Source organism: Sardina pilchardus, chromosome 4, assembly GCF_963854185.1.
Source record: "Sardina pilchardus chromosome 4, fSarPil1.1, whole genome shotgun sequence".
Lineage (NCBI taxonomy): Eukaryota > Metazoa > Chordata > Actinopteri > Clupeiformes > Clupeidae > Sardina > Sardina pilchardus.
In genome coordinates this window covers 29,690,433-29,709,785 of record NC_084997.1, presented here as the reverse complement: position 1 = coordinate 29,709,785, position 19,353 = coordinate 29,690,433, and the positions used below count along the sequence as shown (strand labels likewise).

The following is a 19,353-nucleotide window of genomic DNA, read 5'->3' as shown; positions in this document are numbered from 1 at the left end:
TAGATGGTTACAATACCAATATAATCAGTGGAGGGCATGGGACAAAAATAACTATCTTCCCTGTCAGGACACCGCTCTGTATTCTTAAAACCAATAAATGGTTATTTACACTTCCATTGTCCTAGTCTAGGCTATAGCCTTTACAGTAGTATTTTAATAATTTGTTTAGACGCTGGATTAAAGGCTTCAATGTAAGCACAAACAAATAGTGGAGTGATTGTTAGGAATATGCAGAGTTCAAAGTCTTGGCCAAATAACACAGATTGCTGAGTTTGCCTGCAGGGGTTAAGTTCCATAGCAACGTCGGAGGTCATTCGAGTTCAATAGACCGAAAGTGTTGTTGTCAGTCGGATAGGAGACTACCTTCACCCTCATGAACAAGGAGCCATTGTACAGTGCGTGTTGCCCAAGTCGGGTACTGTAGACTGTTTAGATCGGTGCAGTTCCAGTGAATAGGAAAGATGTTCAGCAGGTCGTTGGTAAGGACAGGACTACTTGTCTGTAAACAGGACAGCATTGTTGGGACGAAATGCATCCTGCCAGCCCTGAGCACCGGTGACAGACGACAGGGTGCGTCTTCGACGGCCGCTGTCATAAATGGAAGTAAAGTAAAAACGACGGAAGATGGAAATAAACTGAAAACGATGGAGGATTTAGACGGTCCCAGTTTCATGACTTCTTTGTACTGGCTGTTTGGGAAAGGTTACTTTCAGACAACGCACCAAATGCAAGTATGTTTACAATGGCAATGCAAGTATGTTTACAATGGCAAATGGCGATTAACTGTAGCCTATAGGCTACCTAACCTAGCCTACATTTGTTATTCGTCATGATACGAACTTGTCCATTTCTTATTTCATGTCGCTTGTTAAATATCCTATCATTGGTCGGTTGCATGTGTTTTAGTGTAGGCCTATGCATTAATGTATATGAATAAGGAAACAGTGGGCAAACGCAGGAGAAATTCTAGCCTACACTCACTGGTGGTAAGCTGGCGCACTTCCTTGACGGTAAGAAATAAACATCTGTCTGGCACTGTTGTGTCTGTCCGTGGCACAACCGTCACAAGAAGAGAAATTACACTTAACAATTGGCTGGAGCGGAATACTCATATCAACAAATCAGTACAAAACAGGAACCGCGCAGATCATTTCCAGCTACCTGGTCGAAAATGTGTGATTTAACATATCAACATAGTAAGAATGTGTAGGCCTACTCTTTTACAACACTGCAAGACTCAGATCATATGTCCATTGTGGAATGGGGACTGATAGAATCAATTGAGTCCCTGGTCTTTAGCATGTAAATATAAGTGTAGTGAAATAGTGAGATATAGACCTCAGGTGTAGGCTACAGTAGGCCTGTAATGCATTCTTGCATGTCTGAGCTTTTGTTGTGCACCTTCTGCCTATTATGATTACTGCATCTTAAAACTATATTGTTTAGGTTCATTATGACAGCTACTGTCGCCATTACCAATAAACAGATACTATTAATAGCAATGCCACAGCTATGAATGGCACAAGCATCTCTACTATCAAATAACTGTCTCGTGCTATATCACCAACAGATTGAGCACAGCAAGATCTACGGTCATCTGTGGAGGTCCAAGTACGGGCCGCTGGTGATTGTGAACGTGGCCAGTGCGGAGCTGATTGAGCAGGTGTTGAGGCAGGAGGGCCGGCACCCTATCCGCACAGACATGCCCCACTGGCGAAGCTACAGGGAGCTGCGGAACCATGCCTATGGCCCCCTCACAGAGTGAGTGACCACCAGGCAACCCAGCAGACACGGAACACCTCACAACTATGCACTCCGACACTTCGGAACACCGACATTCCAAAGCCCTTAGTTCCCTTTCTCTCTGTGTTCTATAGAAGCACACCTGATTCCATTTGTAAAGGAAATGGGCCAAATCAATGGGAAATAAACTAAGAAATGCAGAAAGTATGTAGGTTATAACAATACACTCAAATTTGGCTTTTAATGTGGTTGATGAACTGATGTGGTTGATGAACTGATGTGGTTGAGGGACTAATGTGGTTGAGGGATTATTCATAAAATACTCTGACATACCTCCAGTGATACCAAAACCACAGCTCACTGTGGGTGTACATTTCGTAACTTGTTGTCGCACTCTGATTGGTATGTGCAAGAATAGGTGTCTACAGGTGTGTAGCAGTCTATGTAAACTCTTGTGTTTTTTTATGGTGAGTCATACATATGTCATTATTAGGTATTTGCAAGTGTTTGCACGTGTTTGCACAATGTCTTGAAGTGTATACTATATGTTTGTTTTACAGTCACAGCTTACAAGGCTTCGCATCCATGATGCAGCAGTGTCTTTTAACCCTAAACATGCCGTATTTGCAGCTAATATGGAAGCAATTCAAAACAAGCAAACAAACAACATTTTTTTTTAGGTTTTTCCAGAAAACATCCATGCAGTTACAGTTTAAGGGTTCATTATCATACTCAAACATGAGAATCCCGCTTACCCTTGAGTAACCCTTGTCTCTTAGACAACAGAGCACCAGACAACAACTCCATTGTGCTCCTATGTTCTAGAATGGGGGCGAAATGGCAGAGAATCCGAAGCATTCTGAACCCCAGGATGCTGAAACCCAAGCATGTGTCGTCGTACACCAATGCCATCAACGAGGTGGTCAGGGACTTCGTCCAGAAGGTGGACTGGCTCCGGAAGACCACAGGAGACGGTGTTGTGGTCAAGGATTTAGCAGGGGAGCTGTATAAGTTTGCTTTTGAAGGTAAGGACATGGTTGTTGCAACAGGATTTATAATTGAGCTAAGCTGACCAGTAACCAGTGAACCACTATCAACCAGTGTGTTGATGACATTCTATGCATTTCAGTGCAGGTTTGTGACCGCAAAAAGACTTAATCGTCCCCACAAAGGCCTAGTGTTTCACGCATGTGCTGTATATTACATTATTACAAACAAATGGACTGAAACGTATCCAGGCCTTGCTTACATACTTACTTACATGCGTTAGAGTTTAGTCATTGTATTTGTGCATCATGACTTCAGTGTACAGTACCTTAATCTTGATAATATAAGGTAGCTGTAGCCCATCGGGTTAGCCGTTGTGTCAGTGTACATTGTGCTGCTGTCTCCACTCAAGCTAACGTCATTCGTGTCAGTGTCCAACTTCATACTACCCACAGGATATGTCTTATCTCCCTGTAACTCTTTGCTCACTGATTTTTGACATGATAGCATGCCTACATGCCAAAGAGTTCCTCTATCAATGATCTCAAGGCCACATGTTTTGTCAGAGGTTACCACAGGATTGTGTTTCCTGTGAACTTGGTTGGGTGCAGCAGCAGTGTGTAAGATAGCTCTGTGTTGACGTCACTTTTCTGGCCTTGAAGGCTGATACAGACAGGTCCTCGAGGATTGATCACACCTCCAAGTTCACCTTGCAAGGTTGAATCCTAGTGCCTGGGGAACCCTGCGGGAGACAGGTTAAAGGTCGCACACAGTGATCTGATACTGCAGTCTCCTGGATGTGACTCATTCATGACATGCACCCATAGGTAGACAGAGTAACCTTGCATGTTTTGCATTTATTTTTACAAAGCAAATGACAATGCTGCAGAGAAAAAGACTCACAGATATGTATTTGGTGAGCTGGTAAAACTCACATATAAACATGTAATCTACTGTACATGGCTGACATTTAGATGGGGTGATTTTATTTCTATATAATGATTTATCAACCAAATTAGTTTTTTTTGTTGGTTAGTTATTGTTCAAAAGAACTGTTGAAATCCTATGGGTTGTTTGTTTGTGTGTGGTGTGTGTGTGTGTGTGTGTGTGTGTGTGTGTGTGTGTGTGTGTGTGTGTGTGTGTGTGTGTGTGTGTGTGTGTGTGTGTGTGTGTGTGTGTGTGTGTGTGTGTGTGTGTGTGTGTGTGTGTGTGTGTGTGTGTGTGTGTGTGTGTGTGCACGCAAGCACACACTGTTCTCTCTATTTGACAGTTGGTAACAGCAGCCCATATACTCTGTGACACAGTGACATACTGTGGATTTTGGATTCCAACCAAATGCTTAATGAATTTTGCTCTCTCTCTCGCTCTCTCGCTCTCTCCCTCTCTCACGCCGTAGGCATTTCCTCCGTGCTGTTCGAGACGCGTCTGGGCTGCCTAAATGAAAAGGTTCCAGAGGAGACGGAGAGGTTCATCTTCTCCGTGGGGGAGATGTTCCGCCTCTCCCCCATCATCGTGCTCTTCCCCAAGTCCCTCTGGCCTTACCTGCCCTTCTGGAAGCACTTTGTGGGCGTCTGGGACCACCTCTTCACTGTTGGTGAGACATCTCCATCACTTGTATTTGCAAGTGTTTGCACAGTATTTCGTAACTTGTTGTCGCACTCTGGTTGGTATGTGCAAAGAATAGGTGTCTACAGGTGTGTAGCAGTCTATGTAAACTCTTGTGTTTTTTTATGGTGAGTCATAAATATGTCATTATCAGGTATTTGCAAGTGTTTGCAAGTGTTTGCACAATGTCTTGATGAAGTGTTAAAATGAGCACTGGGCTGATCCAGACTTGGTGTTCAATTCTGAATGTGTTCTCTACTGGAAATGTCATTTGAAACCGACCCACATGATTAGGGAACTGGTTGAACTAAAAGTTCCAGGTGAGTTAGTATGTTTGTTTTACAGCCACAACTTACAAGGCTTTGTATCCATGATGCAGCAGTGTCTTTTAACCCTAAACATGCCGTATCTGCAGCTAATATGGAAGACAAGTGATTCACAAATAACAGATCAGCGACTAATGTATGATATCAATCAATTAAATTATTGGTGAACTAACCACTTTCGTAATATGATAGGTGAATCACTATTGTAAGAGCTGGCAATTCAACTGCCACTAGGTGAATCATTATAGTAAGGACTGCCAAATCACTCATGTCCCTTTAGCCTGAGGTCGAGTGTGTTCAGTGCAGCCACCTAGTCACCGATCACTATTCATGAGGGCTGCTAGAGTGTGTTAAGACATGCACGGGGAACCAGCTAAGATACTTCAGAGCTTCATCACAGTGAACTCACAAATACAAGTTAGAACTCTCTCACCTTCTCACTCTTTTTTAAATTTTTCTCTCTCTCGCTCTTTTTCTCATTACTTCCTTCCTTCTCTTCTCTCCATTTTTCTCCCTCTTTCTCTCTGTCTCCCCTTTCTCCCCGTCTTACTCTTTCTCACTCAACCCCCCCCCCCTTCTCTAACTCTCCTATCCTGTTTCGCTTTGATATATCACACTCTTCCTCTCTCTTTCTCCTTCTTTTTCTCTCTCTTTCTCTCTGTCACTCTGTCTCCTTCACTCTGTCTCTCCCCCTATCTCTATCCCTCTCTCTCTCTCTCTCTCTTTCTGCCCCCCCCCCTCCCCCCCGTCCCCCAGCGGAGGACCTGGTCCAGAAGAAGATGGAGGAGATCCAGGAGCGTGTGAAGAGCGGGGAGCCCGTGGCCGGAGAGTACCTGACGCACCTGCTGGTCAGCGAGCAGATGTCCGTCCACGAGGTGCTGGGGAGCATCACGGAGCTGCTGCTCGCCGGAGTGGACACGGTGAGGCAAACATATGTGTGTGTGTGTGTGTGTGTGTGTGTGTGTGTGTGTGTGTGTGTGTGTGTGTGTGTGTGTGTGCATGCTGCTCGCCGGAGTCGACACGGTGAGGCAAGCGAAGGGGACCAGGAGACAAAAATATGCGCATGGCTGACATTTACTGTATATTATTGACATTTAAGTGATTTTATTTCTATAGAATGATTTATCAACCAAGTTAGGTTTTTTTGTTGGCTAGTTATTGTTCTAAAGAACCATTAAAATCCCTATATATGGTTTGATTGTTTGTTTGTGTGTGTGTGTGTGTGTGCGCGCGTGTGTGTGTGTGTGTGTGTGTGTGTGCATGCGTGTGCGTGTGCGTGTGTGTGTGTATGTACATTGTTATGGCCTGGCTCAAAAGGCCATAACCAAACAAAGGGGAAGACAAACCAAGAGGACCAACGTTTAACTGATTTATTAAATAAAAGAAGCGAAAACAATGCGTAAGTCCGTATCAGTAAATCAGTAAATGAGAATTAGTATGTCAGCAGAAGTGCGTGTTGCGATTTGTGTGCTGAGATGAAAATGCATGGATGTGACAAAGGAAACAAAAGAAACGACGGCAGCTCTCTCGAGGGATTCCGAACGGCCAAACGCAGCCCAGCCCCCTCCAGGGGTGCACGGAGAACCCTTTATACACCTGAGTGTAAGCAGCCTAATGGGACCTCCGTAGCCACACCCACGCCAGCAATTACACCTGCAGAAGGGAGACACAGAGCGGGAGAGAGCGCGCAAGCAGGAAGAGCGGATGCAGCCTGCAGCCTGCAGCCGTCACACCCCCACCCTAAAAAAAATCGGCCCCCAGTTTAACCCAAATACAAGAAAATACAGATTAATAATAACATCAATAATAATAAGTAACCAAAAATATTCTAGACACAAAAATAACGTTCCCATGAGCAGCCCCGTTATAAGCTACCACCCAAAACACCCATTCCCTGTTTTACCGTAATACTCTCACACCAAGACCCCCGCTCAACCACACTCCAGCAATCAGGATCCTATGAGAGCCTATGAAAGTTGGAAGTACAGAAAAACAGGAAAAGAGAATAATAACGGAAAACCAAGAATTAATCACCAGGCAGTTTACTATCATACCAGTGTTACTAAACCGGAGCACGTGACAATGTATCAGCCAGTACATTATCAGCCCCGCGAATATGATTAATCTGAAGGTTGTAAGGCTGCAAGAAAAGAATCCAACGCATCAAGCGCTGACTCGGACTCTGTAAGGAATGAAGAAACGTCAATGGGTTGTGGTCGGAATAAACGACAACTGGCGCTCCCCCACCAACATAAACATGAAAATGGTGTAGACACCAGATTAAAGCCAATGTTTCTTTCTCAATAACCGAGTAATTGCGTTGATGCACATTAAATTTACGGGAGAAAAAACAGACGGGATGATCCACCCCATCCCCGTGTGTCTGCAACAACACAGCCCCGGCACCGACATCACTTGCGTCGACTTGAATTTTAAACGGCTGGTCAAACTTAGGAGCTGCTAGCACCGGCGCCGTGGTCAACAGCATTTTGACATTCTGGAAAGCCTGCTCAGTCTTCTCCGACCAACAAAACTTGACTGAAGCCTTCAGCAAATCTGTCAGCGGAGCGACAACGGTCGAGAAATTCGGACAAAAACTTCTGTAATAGCCTACCATCCCGAGAAAACGCATTAACTCTTTTTTCGTTAAGGGAGGGGAGAAGCGTTCAATGGCCATTACTTTTGCGCTGAGAACCCCAACCTTTCCGTGACCAACCTCTTTCCCCAGATATGTGACTGTAGCTCTTGCAAACTCGCATTTCGCCAGATTTACAGTCAAACGCGCATCTGCCAAGCGCTGGAAAAGCGAACGCACCCGCACCAAATGTTGAGCCCAAGTATCACTATATGTAATGACATCATCAAGATACACTGCAACACCTTCCAGACCAAAAATTACTTTATTCATAAGCCTTTGAAAAGAGGCCGGGGCGTTACGAAGCCCAAAACTCATTACAGAGTAAGAATATAACCCTGTTGGAGTGATAAACGACGTTATCTCCCTGCTGCTCGCCAGAGTGGACACGGTGAAACAAACAAGGGGGACAAGGAGGCAAAAAACTATTTTGCATAATAGCACTTTATCTAGGCTCCCAGTGGGCAGAGAACCTCACTCTCCACCACCAACGGGCAGCACCCACGGCGGCCATTACGCACCAAAACCATTGATTGTACATACAAGGACCAGAATGCTCACCACACGCCAGCTTGAGATGGAGAAGGAGGGGAGTGAGTGAGTGAGTGAGTCAGATCCAGTGGGAGATTACATGAAGAGGGGGAAAGGGTGACTAGGGTCTAGGGTGGGAAGGAGAAGCGGAAGAGAGAAGAAGAGAGGAGGAATGGAAGAAGAGAGGGGGAAAGAGAAGAGAGGGGGAAAGAGAAAAGAGAGGGGGAAAGGGAGAAGAAAGGGGGAAAGAGGGAAGAGTAGGGAATGCGTGTGTGTACGTGTGTGTGTGTGTGTGTGTGTGTGTGTGTGTGTGTGTGTGGAGGGGCGGTGGTGATTGCTAAGAGGGTGCATGTGTGTGCATGCCCGAATACCTGAGCATATAACACATGCACATGCAGAATACACACCAAAAGAACATGTGTGTGTGCACATACCCAAGCAAGATAACACACACACACACACGTGCACACACACACACACACACACACACATATACAGTACACACGTACAAACACCAACACATGTACGTGCACATCAAAGGAACATACTGTATGTGTGCACACTCAAACATAAACCCTAACAAGATAACACACATGCACACACACACCAACACATGTGTACATTCGAACACATACCTAAACCAGTTAGATAACTCACACTCACCCAACCACCAAGGTGTAAAGGTATTTTAGTCTTCTTAATTGTAAATGGAAGCAGAGCATTGGTTCAAATCTGATTTTTGAATTATCCATAATATTTAAGAATGTAATGTTCATCCAAAAGATTTTTTTTCATAATCATCTCTCCTGTCACTCATCTAGTCTCTTGTCTCGACCTTTGAACTCTCACCTTTGACCCTCTGCAGACGTCCAACACCATCTCCTGGGCGCTGTACCACATGGCGAGCGAGCCGGAGATCCAGGAGAAGCTGTACCAGGAAGTGGAGAGGATCTGCCCCGGAGACCAGGTGCCCACCAGCGACGACATCGCCAGAATGCCCCTGCTGAAGGCCATTATCCGAGAGACGCTTCGGTGGGTGGCATGACATTAGTCATCACAATTGATCAGTGAACAATAAACCAATTGAATACTTAAAGAGTTTTTTTGCACCTTAAAATAATGTTTCCAAAATCGTTTCAGTGGTTCATCAACTCGTAACAGGGTGAACGTCAATTCTGCGTTTGATTAAGATCACATAATGTTGGAGACATCTCAGAGCTTTGCTGTCATGTTATTGCAAGTAAAAAAGTGCTTCTTAGTTAATTAGCCTAGTCATTGCTTAAAATATGGACAGAATCCTTTGATGCTATTAACCCATTCAACCAAACGTAACCTATCCAAGCTGAGGATTATAGGGAGAAAGTTAGACTGAGTGAGTGGGTGTGCGTTTGACAGCTAGTGTTGTGAGTGCGTGTAAGTGAAGAGTAAATTTGCAACGTTCTGTGCTGAAGGAAATGAATAATTTCAAATGCATGACTAACTGGGCTTTTTTTTTCTTTTGTCAGGTTATACCCTGTGGTGCCCGGGAATGCCCGCATCACTGTGGAGAATGAGATTGTGGTGGGCGGACATCGCTTCCCCAAAAAGGTCAGTTGTGGTCAGAGGCTTTGGGCCTCGTGTCTCCAGGACAGCTGTGGCCGTATCCTTCACACACACACACACACACACACACACAACACACACACACGCACACACACACGCACACACACACACATACTCTCACACACGCACACACACACACACACACACACACACACACACACACACACACACACACTCATGCACACACACACGCACACACACACACACACACATACACACACACACACACACATGCACACACACACACACACACACACACACACACACACATGCACACACACACGCACACACACACGCACACACACACACATACCCTCACACACGCACACACACACACACACACACACACACACACACGCACACACACACACACACACGCACACTGACCCATCACCCTTCAGCGGCCCTGCTCCCTCTTGTCATGTTGTTTAAAGGAACACGCCACATTTTTGGGACATTTCCTGAAGTGCCATCTACTCCAGCGCTGGATGAGAGGACACATATTCTTCTCTTTTCTGTGCGTGCATTACACTGGTCTGATACACTAGCCTAGCTTAGCACAATGGGTTAGAGTACTTCCATTCCAAAGAACTATGCTGAGCTACTGTAGGCTAACGGTGCCAGACTGGGTTATTACACACACACACACACACACAGAGAGAAGATAAGTCTCTCTCTTATTTAACTCTGGGGTAGGCGACAAATTAGCTTATTTCCTAAAATAATGTTCCGCTGTATGAAGGCAGCTCACTCCTCTGGCCTCCGGGTTAGTGTGTGTGCTTCACTTCACTTCACTGTGTGCTGTGTGTGTTCACTAATTCACGGATGGGATAAACGCAGAGACCAAATCGCTAACAGTATACTTGGGACGAGTAGCCTGATTTACATTTACGATATACATTTACATAACCGACGTCAGTCGTAACGTAACCGTTACATCTCCTGTGACAGCGCACTGACGCTTGCTTGGATCGTTGGACTTTGGAAGTTGGTGTGGACTTTTCTGTTTTTGTTTGTTTTATTATTTATTTGACATTTGTTTATTTGTTTGTCTGTTGTGTGTCTTGGTGTCACGGGTACGCTGGCGATTACGCCGCTCCGTCTGGCATCTTTTGTCTGTGTCTTGTTATTTTGGGAATTTGTTTGTTTCATGTCGTCACGGGTACGCTGGCGACTACGCCACACTGTTTGTTGTGTGTAAAGCGCTTTGGGTTGCACTCTGTGCACGTGAAATGCGCTATATAAATAAACATTACCTTACCTTACCTACCTTACCTGGCAGACCCTGTTCCACCTGTGCCACTACGCGGTGTCGTACGACGAGAAGATCTTCCCGGATCCGCACGCCTTCCTGCCCGAGCGCTGGCTCCGCGGCGCCGACAAGCAGCTCAACCAGCACCCCTTCGGCTCCGTGCCGTTCGGGTTCGGCATCCGGGCCTGCCTGGGCCGCCGCGTGGCAGAGCTGGAGATGTACCTGGTCCTGTCACAGGTGAGGGCAACGATGCGTCGAATGTCTCAGTCTCAGTCGGGGAACGCAGTCAGAATTCAGCACTTCCCTTGGTTAAAAAAAAAGACAAATGAATAAAGTCTAAATTTAAAGCAGAAGTCAAAGTTTTAAAGATGCAAACTCAACATTTGGAATGCTGCTCAGTGTTAAAGATGCATTTGGAGGTTTTTGCAAAATGAAGGTTTTGCTATTCTCACTGCCAACTTCCCCTTGTTGTTATACAGTATTTGTACTAGTTTAGCATCAGTTTTCAACATTCCTTATAGCGAGGGCTGAGAAGCAAATAAAGAAGCAGTTTGATTGGTTTTGGCTCTCCTGTAAAGCTGATGAAATGTCACTTTGCTTCTCAGCCCTCGATAGTCTGATTGACTCACATTTGGCACATAATGTCGAAATGTGTTATTAATAAGCTAATTAATAAGATTTTCAATCATTGACAGCAGGGTTGCAATAAAAAAAGATGTACGTTTGAAGACCGGCATCATAAGTCTGATGACTTCATGTCAACATGGGTCAGTTCGCATTAGCAAGATACACTAACTGCAACCATCAGCCAGCGCGTTTATTTGGAGCAGGATCAGTAAGGCCAGCGAGGCTACCTGGTTTCATTGCCCTGGAGTAACAGCTGTCCACCCTCACCATGTTGGTTTAGTCTGCTGTCATAAGATTGCACACAGGGAGACCTTCAACTTTGGTCTGGACTAATTTGTGCAGATACACTGATGATAACTGTGCCTGTTGGCATTGAGATGTCAATGAATAACTCAGCCTGCTCTGCAATAGATAGCAAAGCGTCATTTAAAACACCAGCACAGCCTCAGAATTTTTGTGCTGTGACCTAGAATATAGGACCTTAAAAGAAGACTAATAAATATCTATTTGTCTTATGATATGATCTATTTCTCTGTCCATATCTATCTATCTATCTATCTATCTATCTATCTATCTATCAGAGAGAGAGAGAGGGAGAGAGAGAGAGAGATGTAGTTATGTACTTTGCTACAAATCTCATTTCAAATGTCAAAGCAAATATAAGTTGGCAACAGATCACACAGATATACACATCTGTTGCCAGATGTTGTCGTGCCTCATGTTGTCTAATGAAGGGTTGACAGGCCCGAAACGTCACAGAACTAAATTAAACTATTGGGAACATCATCTGGTTGTAGCGGACTTTTCTTTCATTTATTATTTGATTGCCTTTAGTGCTGCTCACAGTTTTAAATCAAGGATGTGCGTGCTTTGACTGCCCGCGCATGAATTTATATGATAATGGTCAGGTGAACAATAGTGAAGCAGTCCTGTCCTCCACGCCACCTGAGCATACTTGAGTTGATCCTGTTTTCAATAGCACCGCTGCCGCTGGAGAAGTGAGATTATTAGATTTCACTATTGCGTCTGTAGTGCAAGAAATTGGCAGCACATTAATTATAAAAGTTGAACAGAAAACAGTGATTAAGGCATTTGACTTCCTCAAATTCTCTGGGAGGGGTAAATGCAGGCAGGCTTCCAAGCAATGTTATAACATGGCCAATAATGAAATCCAAATGGTGTACTAGTCGGGCCATGTCTAGGCCAGGCTGCGGTACTAGTATGAGACTAACGTCACAGATGTTTACTTGAGATCCAACTCATTGTCTGTCTACTGACCACCACTTTGTCTTTGTAGTTGATAAAACATTATGAAGTACGCCCAGATCCTACTGGACAAATCGTCAAGCCAATCACACGGACTCTTCTGGTCCCGGCGACACCCATGAACTTGCAGTTCTTGGACAGGAGAGCAGCAGAGGCGGAGCCAAGAGAAGCTACGCAAGCGGCCATATGAACTACTGTATGTCCGCACGCATTCCACACACAGCGTGGAAGTAAAACAAACTGTGTATATTAGTTGCTAACTGGAGATTTGAAAAGTCTAAACCCACGCAGTCTCTATGCGCTGGCAGAAGATCCACTGTATTGATTGTGTAGTGCACAGTTTAATGCTGCTACTCTATAACCACTCTCGCCACTACTCACTGGCTTTGACATTTGGGTTGACTGCCAACAGGGGGTGCTGCTGAGCACTGGCAAATAATCTTTTAAAGGGACACTTCACCGATTAGCATTAAAGGGACACTTCACTGATTAGCATTAAGCTTTGTATCTTTAGGAAACCAGTCATGTTTTTTGAATGGTCGTGCATCATTCCCTCAGTTTGCCTTGAGATGGGAGAAATATGGATTTCAATGTAACTCACGAACAGGACTTCCTGCTTTCAATGATGTAAAATTATGATTTTTACATTATTGAAAGCAGGAAGTCCAACATTGAAATCCGTATTTCTCCCATCTCAAGGCAAACTGAGGGAATGATGCACGACCATTCAAAAACATGACTGGTTTTCTAAAGATACAAAGCTTAATGCTAATCGGTGAAGTGTCCCTTTAAGCTGGATAATTGTATTTCTGTGTTTTTTGATGCTCCCTGATGGACCTGTTGCCAGAAGACCTTTGTTATACAAAGGGAAAAGACATTCTTTACTGTTGTGACCACTTTAATGTTTTCATTATTTTTACTTTGTAAATATAGCTACTTATTTCAATTCTGTAACTAATTGTTTTATTGAGTGGCAAAGGCGGACATCCCAGGTTCAGAGGGTAAAGGTCCTGTCAAGTATTTGATCCAACCATTTAGTAAACCAGCTCATCCTAATTAGCAGCCAGGTAGATCAGATAATTAGTGATATCACCTGTGTTAACTGCACAGGTTGAACGAATACTGTATATGGTAGGATTTTTACTTTCTGGAACCGGGATGTCTGCCTCTGTTGAATGGTGACCTGGACTGGATGATAGTATGGCCCCACTTACCTTTTTGTTTCCTGTTCTCTGCCCACTAAACAAGACTGTGCTTATACTGTGGGCCAATCCTGGGCATTTTAGTTATATATTTGTCTGAGGACCTAAAATGTGCCTTTAAGAATGTGAATACCGTATGACTTGAATGTGGGTCCAGCAAGCACATGGATGCACCTTGTTTATAGGCCAACGCTACTGACATTTACCCTTAACGCTGCCAGTGAATGTTAAACATTTATAGTAATAGTAACCTCTTATCATGTGGTCATAAACCAGGTAAAACAGTATTGTTCATGATTATAATTTTTCAAAAATTAAATTATATTTTATGAATGTTATGAATGTCTTTAAGTGATTCCCCCCCCCCCCCCCCCCCCCCCCCCATGGCAATTACACATAGCATGAACTAGCATGCTTTTTTTTGCCGGAAACACATGTTTGCCCCAGTTATTTATGTAAAAGGACAGTCAGGATTTTAGAAAGTAATTAGCCTAAATTAAAGATAAATCAGGGCATGGGGCGGCAGGCGTATGCTTCTTACAATGATCAGGACGGGTACAACTACAGAGAATTAGAGAGTACATGCATGAAAGGGTGTGGGGCATCTGAAAGTGATTAGGTCATCCCAATCAGAGTGGTTTGGGCTTGGAACGGGATCTTATGGTCAGCAGATTTGCTGGGTTCCAGAGATGGGACTGTCAAACACAAGTTACTAGGGGGCATAATCTCAACATATATATCGCCATCTCTTGGTGGTAGATGGAATTGCCTGAGTTTCTGCAGTCAGCAGCTGAAGCAGCCAGACAACTACGCCACACTCTGGGGGCATGTTTGTGAGCCCCCATGTTCATGCCCCCAGAGCTGGCTGTAGCAACTCGAGTTAGGTAAAACTGACTGTGTTCTTTTTTGTTTCATACCGACAGTACTTTGTGTCAATTAAATTTTCAACTTTCCCAAAACTGAATGTATGTGAGATTCAACACATTCTTCCTGTTATGTGACTGGAATTGTTTTGAATTGCCATGAATTGAATTCCACGTCCTGTCATTTTCCTGTCAAATTCAAATTCAACTTCTTGTGGGGTGGGTCCAATTCAATTCAAATTCCAATTCATGAGTTGAATGGAGGCGAATTCTAACATTTGGAATTGTGCACAAGCCTGTGAGCGAGATCTCTTCTCAGACAAGATATGTCTCTAAAGCCACTCCCACTCCCTATTGTACCCTCTGCTCTGTCAACCTGAACAAACTGGAACTTTCCTGCATATGGTCTGGGGGTGTGAAGCGGTGCATGAGTTCTGGCATAAAACATCAATAATATCTGACGTGATGCCAAATTCCTACTGGCCCGATTGTTTTGTTACTTAATGATGACTCTAAATTGAGAGACGCTTGAGAAACAGAGGAAAGTGCAACTGCAACCAAGAAAAAGATAGCTCAACGCTGCCTCCCCATTCATTCGCTTTGTATAAAACAGTGGTTATTTTCTAGACGTAGTGATGCTTGAGCTCTTGACAGCAAGGATTTAAAAAGTCAAATCATCAACTATCAACCTATAGGAGAGCACAGCAGCACAAATATCAGACCTAATGACCTCAGGGGCACAAGAGAGGAGAGTGTTTAGGCAAGGTATGATTTCTGCTTGTTTGCTTTGTTCGGTATCCCTGAGACCGCAGAGGGTGGGGTGTGGATTGTGAGAGATGTTTTTTTTTTATGTGGGCTCTTGAGACCAACATGCCATAAACATTTCGTCATCCTTGTTGCCAGGGTTCAGGTAGTTATTTAGGGAAAACTGCATTTTCTGGGTTTCGGGGGAGCCAGCGTAGGGATGGAGTGGCCCACGGGGACCAAACGAAATTTTACCGTAAAAGTCTACTGGGGCTACATGCACACCAAGTTTCATGTGCCCCGGTGTTATGGTGTCCCGGCAATCGTTGACAGAAAATTCAGAAAGCAGAAAAATTAATGAATAAAAAAAAAACTTTGACAATCACTATATAACTGCTACGCTAGCTATAGCTGCGGTCATAAGAGAGAGAGAGAGTACCTGGGTTGGATCAGGAGTGACATCAGGGTCTGTGTAGTCCAGCACGTGCATTAGCTTTAGCATAATATGTAATAATATGCATTAGCTTTAGCATAATATGTAATAATATGCATTAGCTTTAGCATAATATGTAATAATATGCATTAGCTTTAGCATAATATGTATAATGCAAACAAGGCACCTCGGCCAGCCATGTGCTGCTGATCACTGGTAAGTCATGGGAGCCCAGTGCTGACAATCAGTGCCTGGATCTGAGTGAAACATGGTCCAGCTACATCAGTCTGAATGTACGTAGTGCCCTGATTACTTTTTAAGATGTACAGTATATATGCATCTAACTCCTGGCACAGCCCCGCACAGACAAACAAGTTTACACCAACCAACACACACACACACACACACACACACACACACACACACACACACACACACACACATATACATACTGTAGGCCTACATACATTCATACATACAAAGAAACAAACACACATAGGCCTACTACTAATCTCCCACATGGATGAATTATATTCTAAACATTTCAAGATGATGAAAAGCTTTCAACCATTACACATTGCACAACCCTGTGATGAAGCTGTGTTGACCTGGTGTGTGTGTGTGTGTGTGTGTGTGTGTGTGTGTGTGTGTGTGTGTGTGTGTGTGTGTGTGTGTGTGTGTGTGTGTATGTGTGTGTGTGTGTGTGTGTGTGTGTGTGTGTGTGTGTGTGTGTGTGTGTGCGTGCGTGTGCGCGCGTGCGTGTGCATGTATCTTGCGCTTCTTACATAACACTGACAAGTGAATGGACTGCCAAGAATTTAAAATGTTCCAAATAAGATCGGGCCTTCAAGATGGTGGTCATTCATTCATTCAAGAACAACAAGGCATAAGGGGAGGAGGTGAGATGCAAGTCCTCAGATCTCCAGCAGATGTCAGGTCTCTCACTTACAGTAAAATAAAGCTACCCTGGCGACCGTTCTCCAAAGTCACCTGCGCGTAACGGACTGAAGCATCCATTCCTGAGGCGCCCATAAATCAGCATATCTGCTGCACGTTCAGGAAATCGCAGATATGAAATTGCTGTTAACTTTTATGCATTTAGCAGACTCTGTGACCTTAAGGAAGGGCGGCGCTCTTCAAACCCGAAAGTGAAAGTAGCATATCAATAAACTCGCTGGTCGCGCCCAATGTCGTTACGTTACGCTTGTGTGACGATGGTTGGATGATAAATTAATGCATAAAATATTGAAGGTATGTGATCATAATATGTTAAATATACTCAGTCACCTTTCTTCTATAGCCTACGAACATGGAGTGGTAAAATACGAGGTGGGTAAAGTGTGAATTCTGTGATCTCGGCGAGGTGGATTGCGCCATGTGGTAGGCCTATCGGATTTTTGACATTCAGAACTTGTTTGATGATGAGGATGGATATATCAATACCAGTGGTATTAAATGGTTCCTAGAGTGGTGATGAGTGCACGTTTTGTGAATGTGGATAAACTGGTTTACTTGCGTTCAGCCACCTCCACTACATACCCGCATACGAAGGTTGCTTTTACAAAGCCAATAGACATCGACATTTAAAGGTGTAGGCTACACCCTGGAGCCACTGAGATCCAATTAAACAGTAGTTTTCACATATTTAGCTTGAATACCTTTCTACATAGTATGCCTCAATTTAGGGTTACCAACTTTAAAGAGAAACTCTGCAGGATTAGCGATATCATCTCCGGTTTCGGTTTCGTTTTATGCTTGAATATTTCTCTACAGAGCTTCCCCTACAACTTTAGCGTGTATATTTAGACATAGGCCTATAGGCTATATATATATAGGGTGTGTGTGTGTGTGTGTGTGTGTGACATTCAAATCTACAGTAGCCTACATATTTTGGCGTTGTGACCAACCCGTAATGTTCGGTGACAGCCTTGCAGTTTGTCTAGGGATCGCTCCTTGTTTACATCTGGAAGTCTAAGGAACAAGAAGAATCACGCTTGCAATTTATAAATATATATATATATATATTTATAAATTGCAAGCGTGATTCTTCTTGTCTAAGAAGTCTAAGGAACAAGAAGAATCACGCTTGCAATTTATAAATATATATATATATATATTTATAAATTGCAAGCGTGATTCTTCTTGTTCCTTAGACTTCCAGATGTAAACAAGGAGCGATCCCTAGACAAACTGCAAGGCTGTCACCGAACATTACGGGTTGGTCACAACGCCAAAATATGTAGGCTACTGTAGATTTGAATGTCACACACACACACACACACACACACACACACACACACACACACACACACACACATACTGACACACACACACACACACACACACACACACACACACACACACACACACACACACTATGGAAGCACAACTGCTCTCTGATAGCTGCGCTGATAGGAATGAAACTACTGGGGCAGTGGTTTTCACTTTCCTGAGCGTCACATGTTTCTTGGGCATTGCTCTTTGAAAGTAAAACTAAGCGCTCACATCAATAGGCCTACTCATTACGTTACGCTTGCAAGTAGTGGATAATACACTTCTCCTTACAGATATGTAATTGTAGGCCACTCACAAAAAAATAGGGCTATCTATCGGAAATGTATGGTAGCCTACAGTAGGCTATATGTAAAAAGTTCAAGCGGTATTATATGAAAGGGCATTTGAGTAGAAGAATGCAGTGGCGATTTCCTCATTTCAAACCATTTATTGAAACAAAGGCCAACACATTTCACCTGGAAGCCGAATATCCCTGACTTTTTGTGAGTAGTAGGCTATATGTTATATTCTTTGTGAAAACTTTTCTTCTAACAGGGGCATTAGGTAGGCCTAGCCTACCACACTGGAGTCAGAGTGGCCTAAACTTAATTGAAGTTTTCAATTTATTGCATTATTTCAATATATGACCTCTAGCCTAACAAAATTGACCGGTGTTGCAAGTAAAAGTTTTTGACACCTAATGTTCTGCACATCTAAAAAAAATTGAGACCAGGCTAGTGTGTGTGTAAGAGTGTGTGTGTATGTCTGCTTGCGTGTGCGCGCGCGTGCGCGCGTGTGTGTGCGCATATGCCTGCTTACCTGTCCTGCGTGTGTTTTTATGTGTGTGTGTGTGTGAGTGTGTGTGTGTGTGTGTGTTTGTGTTTATGTTTGTGTGTATGTGTGTGCGTGTGTGTGTCTGCATGTGTGTGCACGTGTCTTTATGTGAGTGTGTGTGTGCATGCTTAGTTTAGAATCTCCACATGTACACAACATGTATTCATTTATTGTATGGTCCCCCATGAATGAAATTCTGCAAAACTTGAATACATTCAGAGGGTGTCATATTGATCCTATATTTAAAATGTTGTGCAATTTTGAACATGTCAGACAAAGATAGCCTACCTGCAATTACAAGGCCTTGTTTTTTTGCTTTTTCAGTTTTTAACTAGGTGGGGCTATACATCAAATGAGTGGTTATGGGATGGGTTGACATGGCCCCTTGAGACCAACATGCGAAAAAAGTGGTTCTGCTAGTCTCTCTAG

The 19,353-nt window shown here is 43.8% G+C and overlaps 1 protein-coding gene across 1 annotated transcript; it reads left to right on the top strand.

The window, feature by feature from the left end:
• The first annotated feature begins 341 nt into the window (after window positions 1–341).
• LOC134078793 (sterol 26-hydroxylase, mitochondrial) lies at window positions 342–14,114 on the top strand. The gene is made up of 9 exons (XM_062534944.1): window positions 342–731; window positions 1,571–1,761; window positions 2,569–2,768; window positions 4,127–4,324; window positions 5,418–5,581; window positions 8,693–8,859; window positions 9,333–9,414; window positions 10,712–10,918; window positions 12,606–14,114. Exons 1-9 carry the CDS (start codon window positions 462–464, stop codon window positions 12,762–12,764), a joined length of 1,638 nt encoding a protein of 545 aa, XP_062390928.1. The 5' UTR covers window positions 342–461; the 3' UTR covers window positions 12,765–14,114.
• Window positions 14,115–19,353: the final 5,239 nt, after the last annotated feature.

Bases quoted from the DNA above. Each gene is read 5' to 3' on its own strand.
- LOC134078793 (XM_062534944.1), top strand. From the start codon at position 462: ATGTTCAGCAGGTCGTTGGTAAGGACAGGACTACTTGTCTGTAAACAG. The intron at 4,325-5,417 runs GTGAGACATCTC...CCCGTCCCCCAG, and splicing joins GGACCACCTCTTCACTGTTG to CGGAGGACCTGGTCCAGAAG. The intron at 9,415-10,711 runs GTCAGTTGTGGT...CTTACCTGGCAG, and splicing joins GACATCGCTTCCCCAAAAAG to ACCCTGTTCCACCTGTGCCA.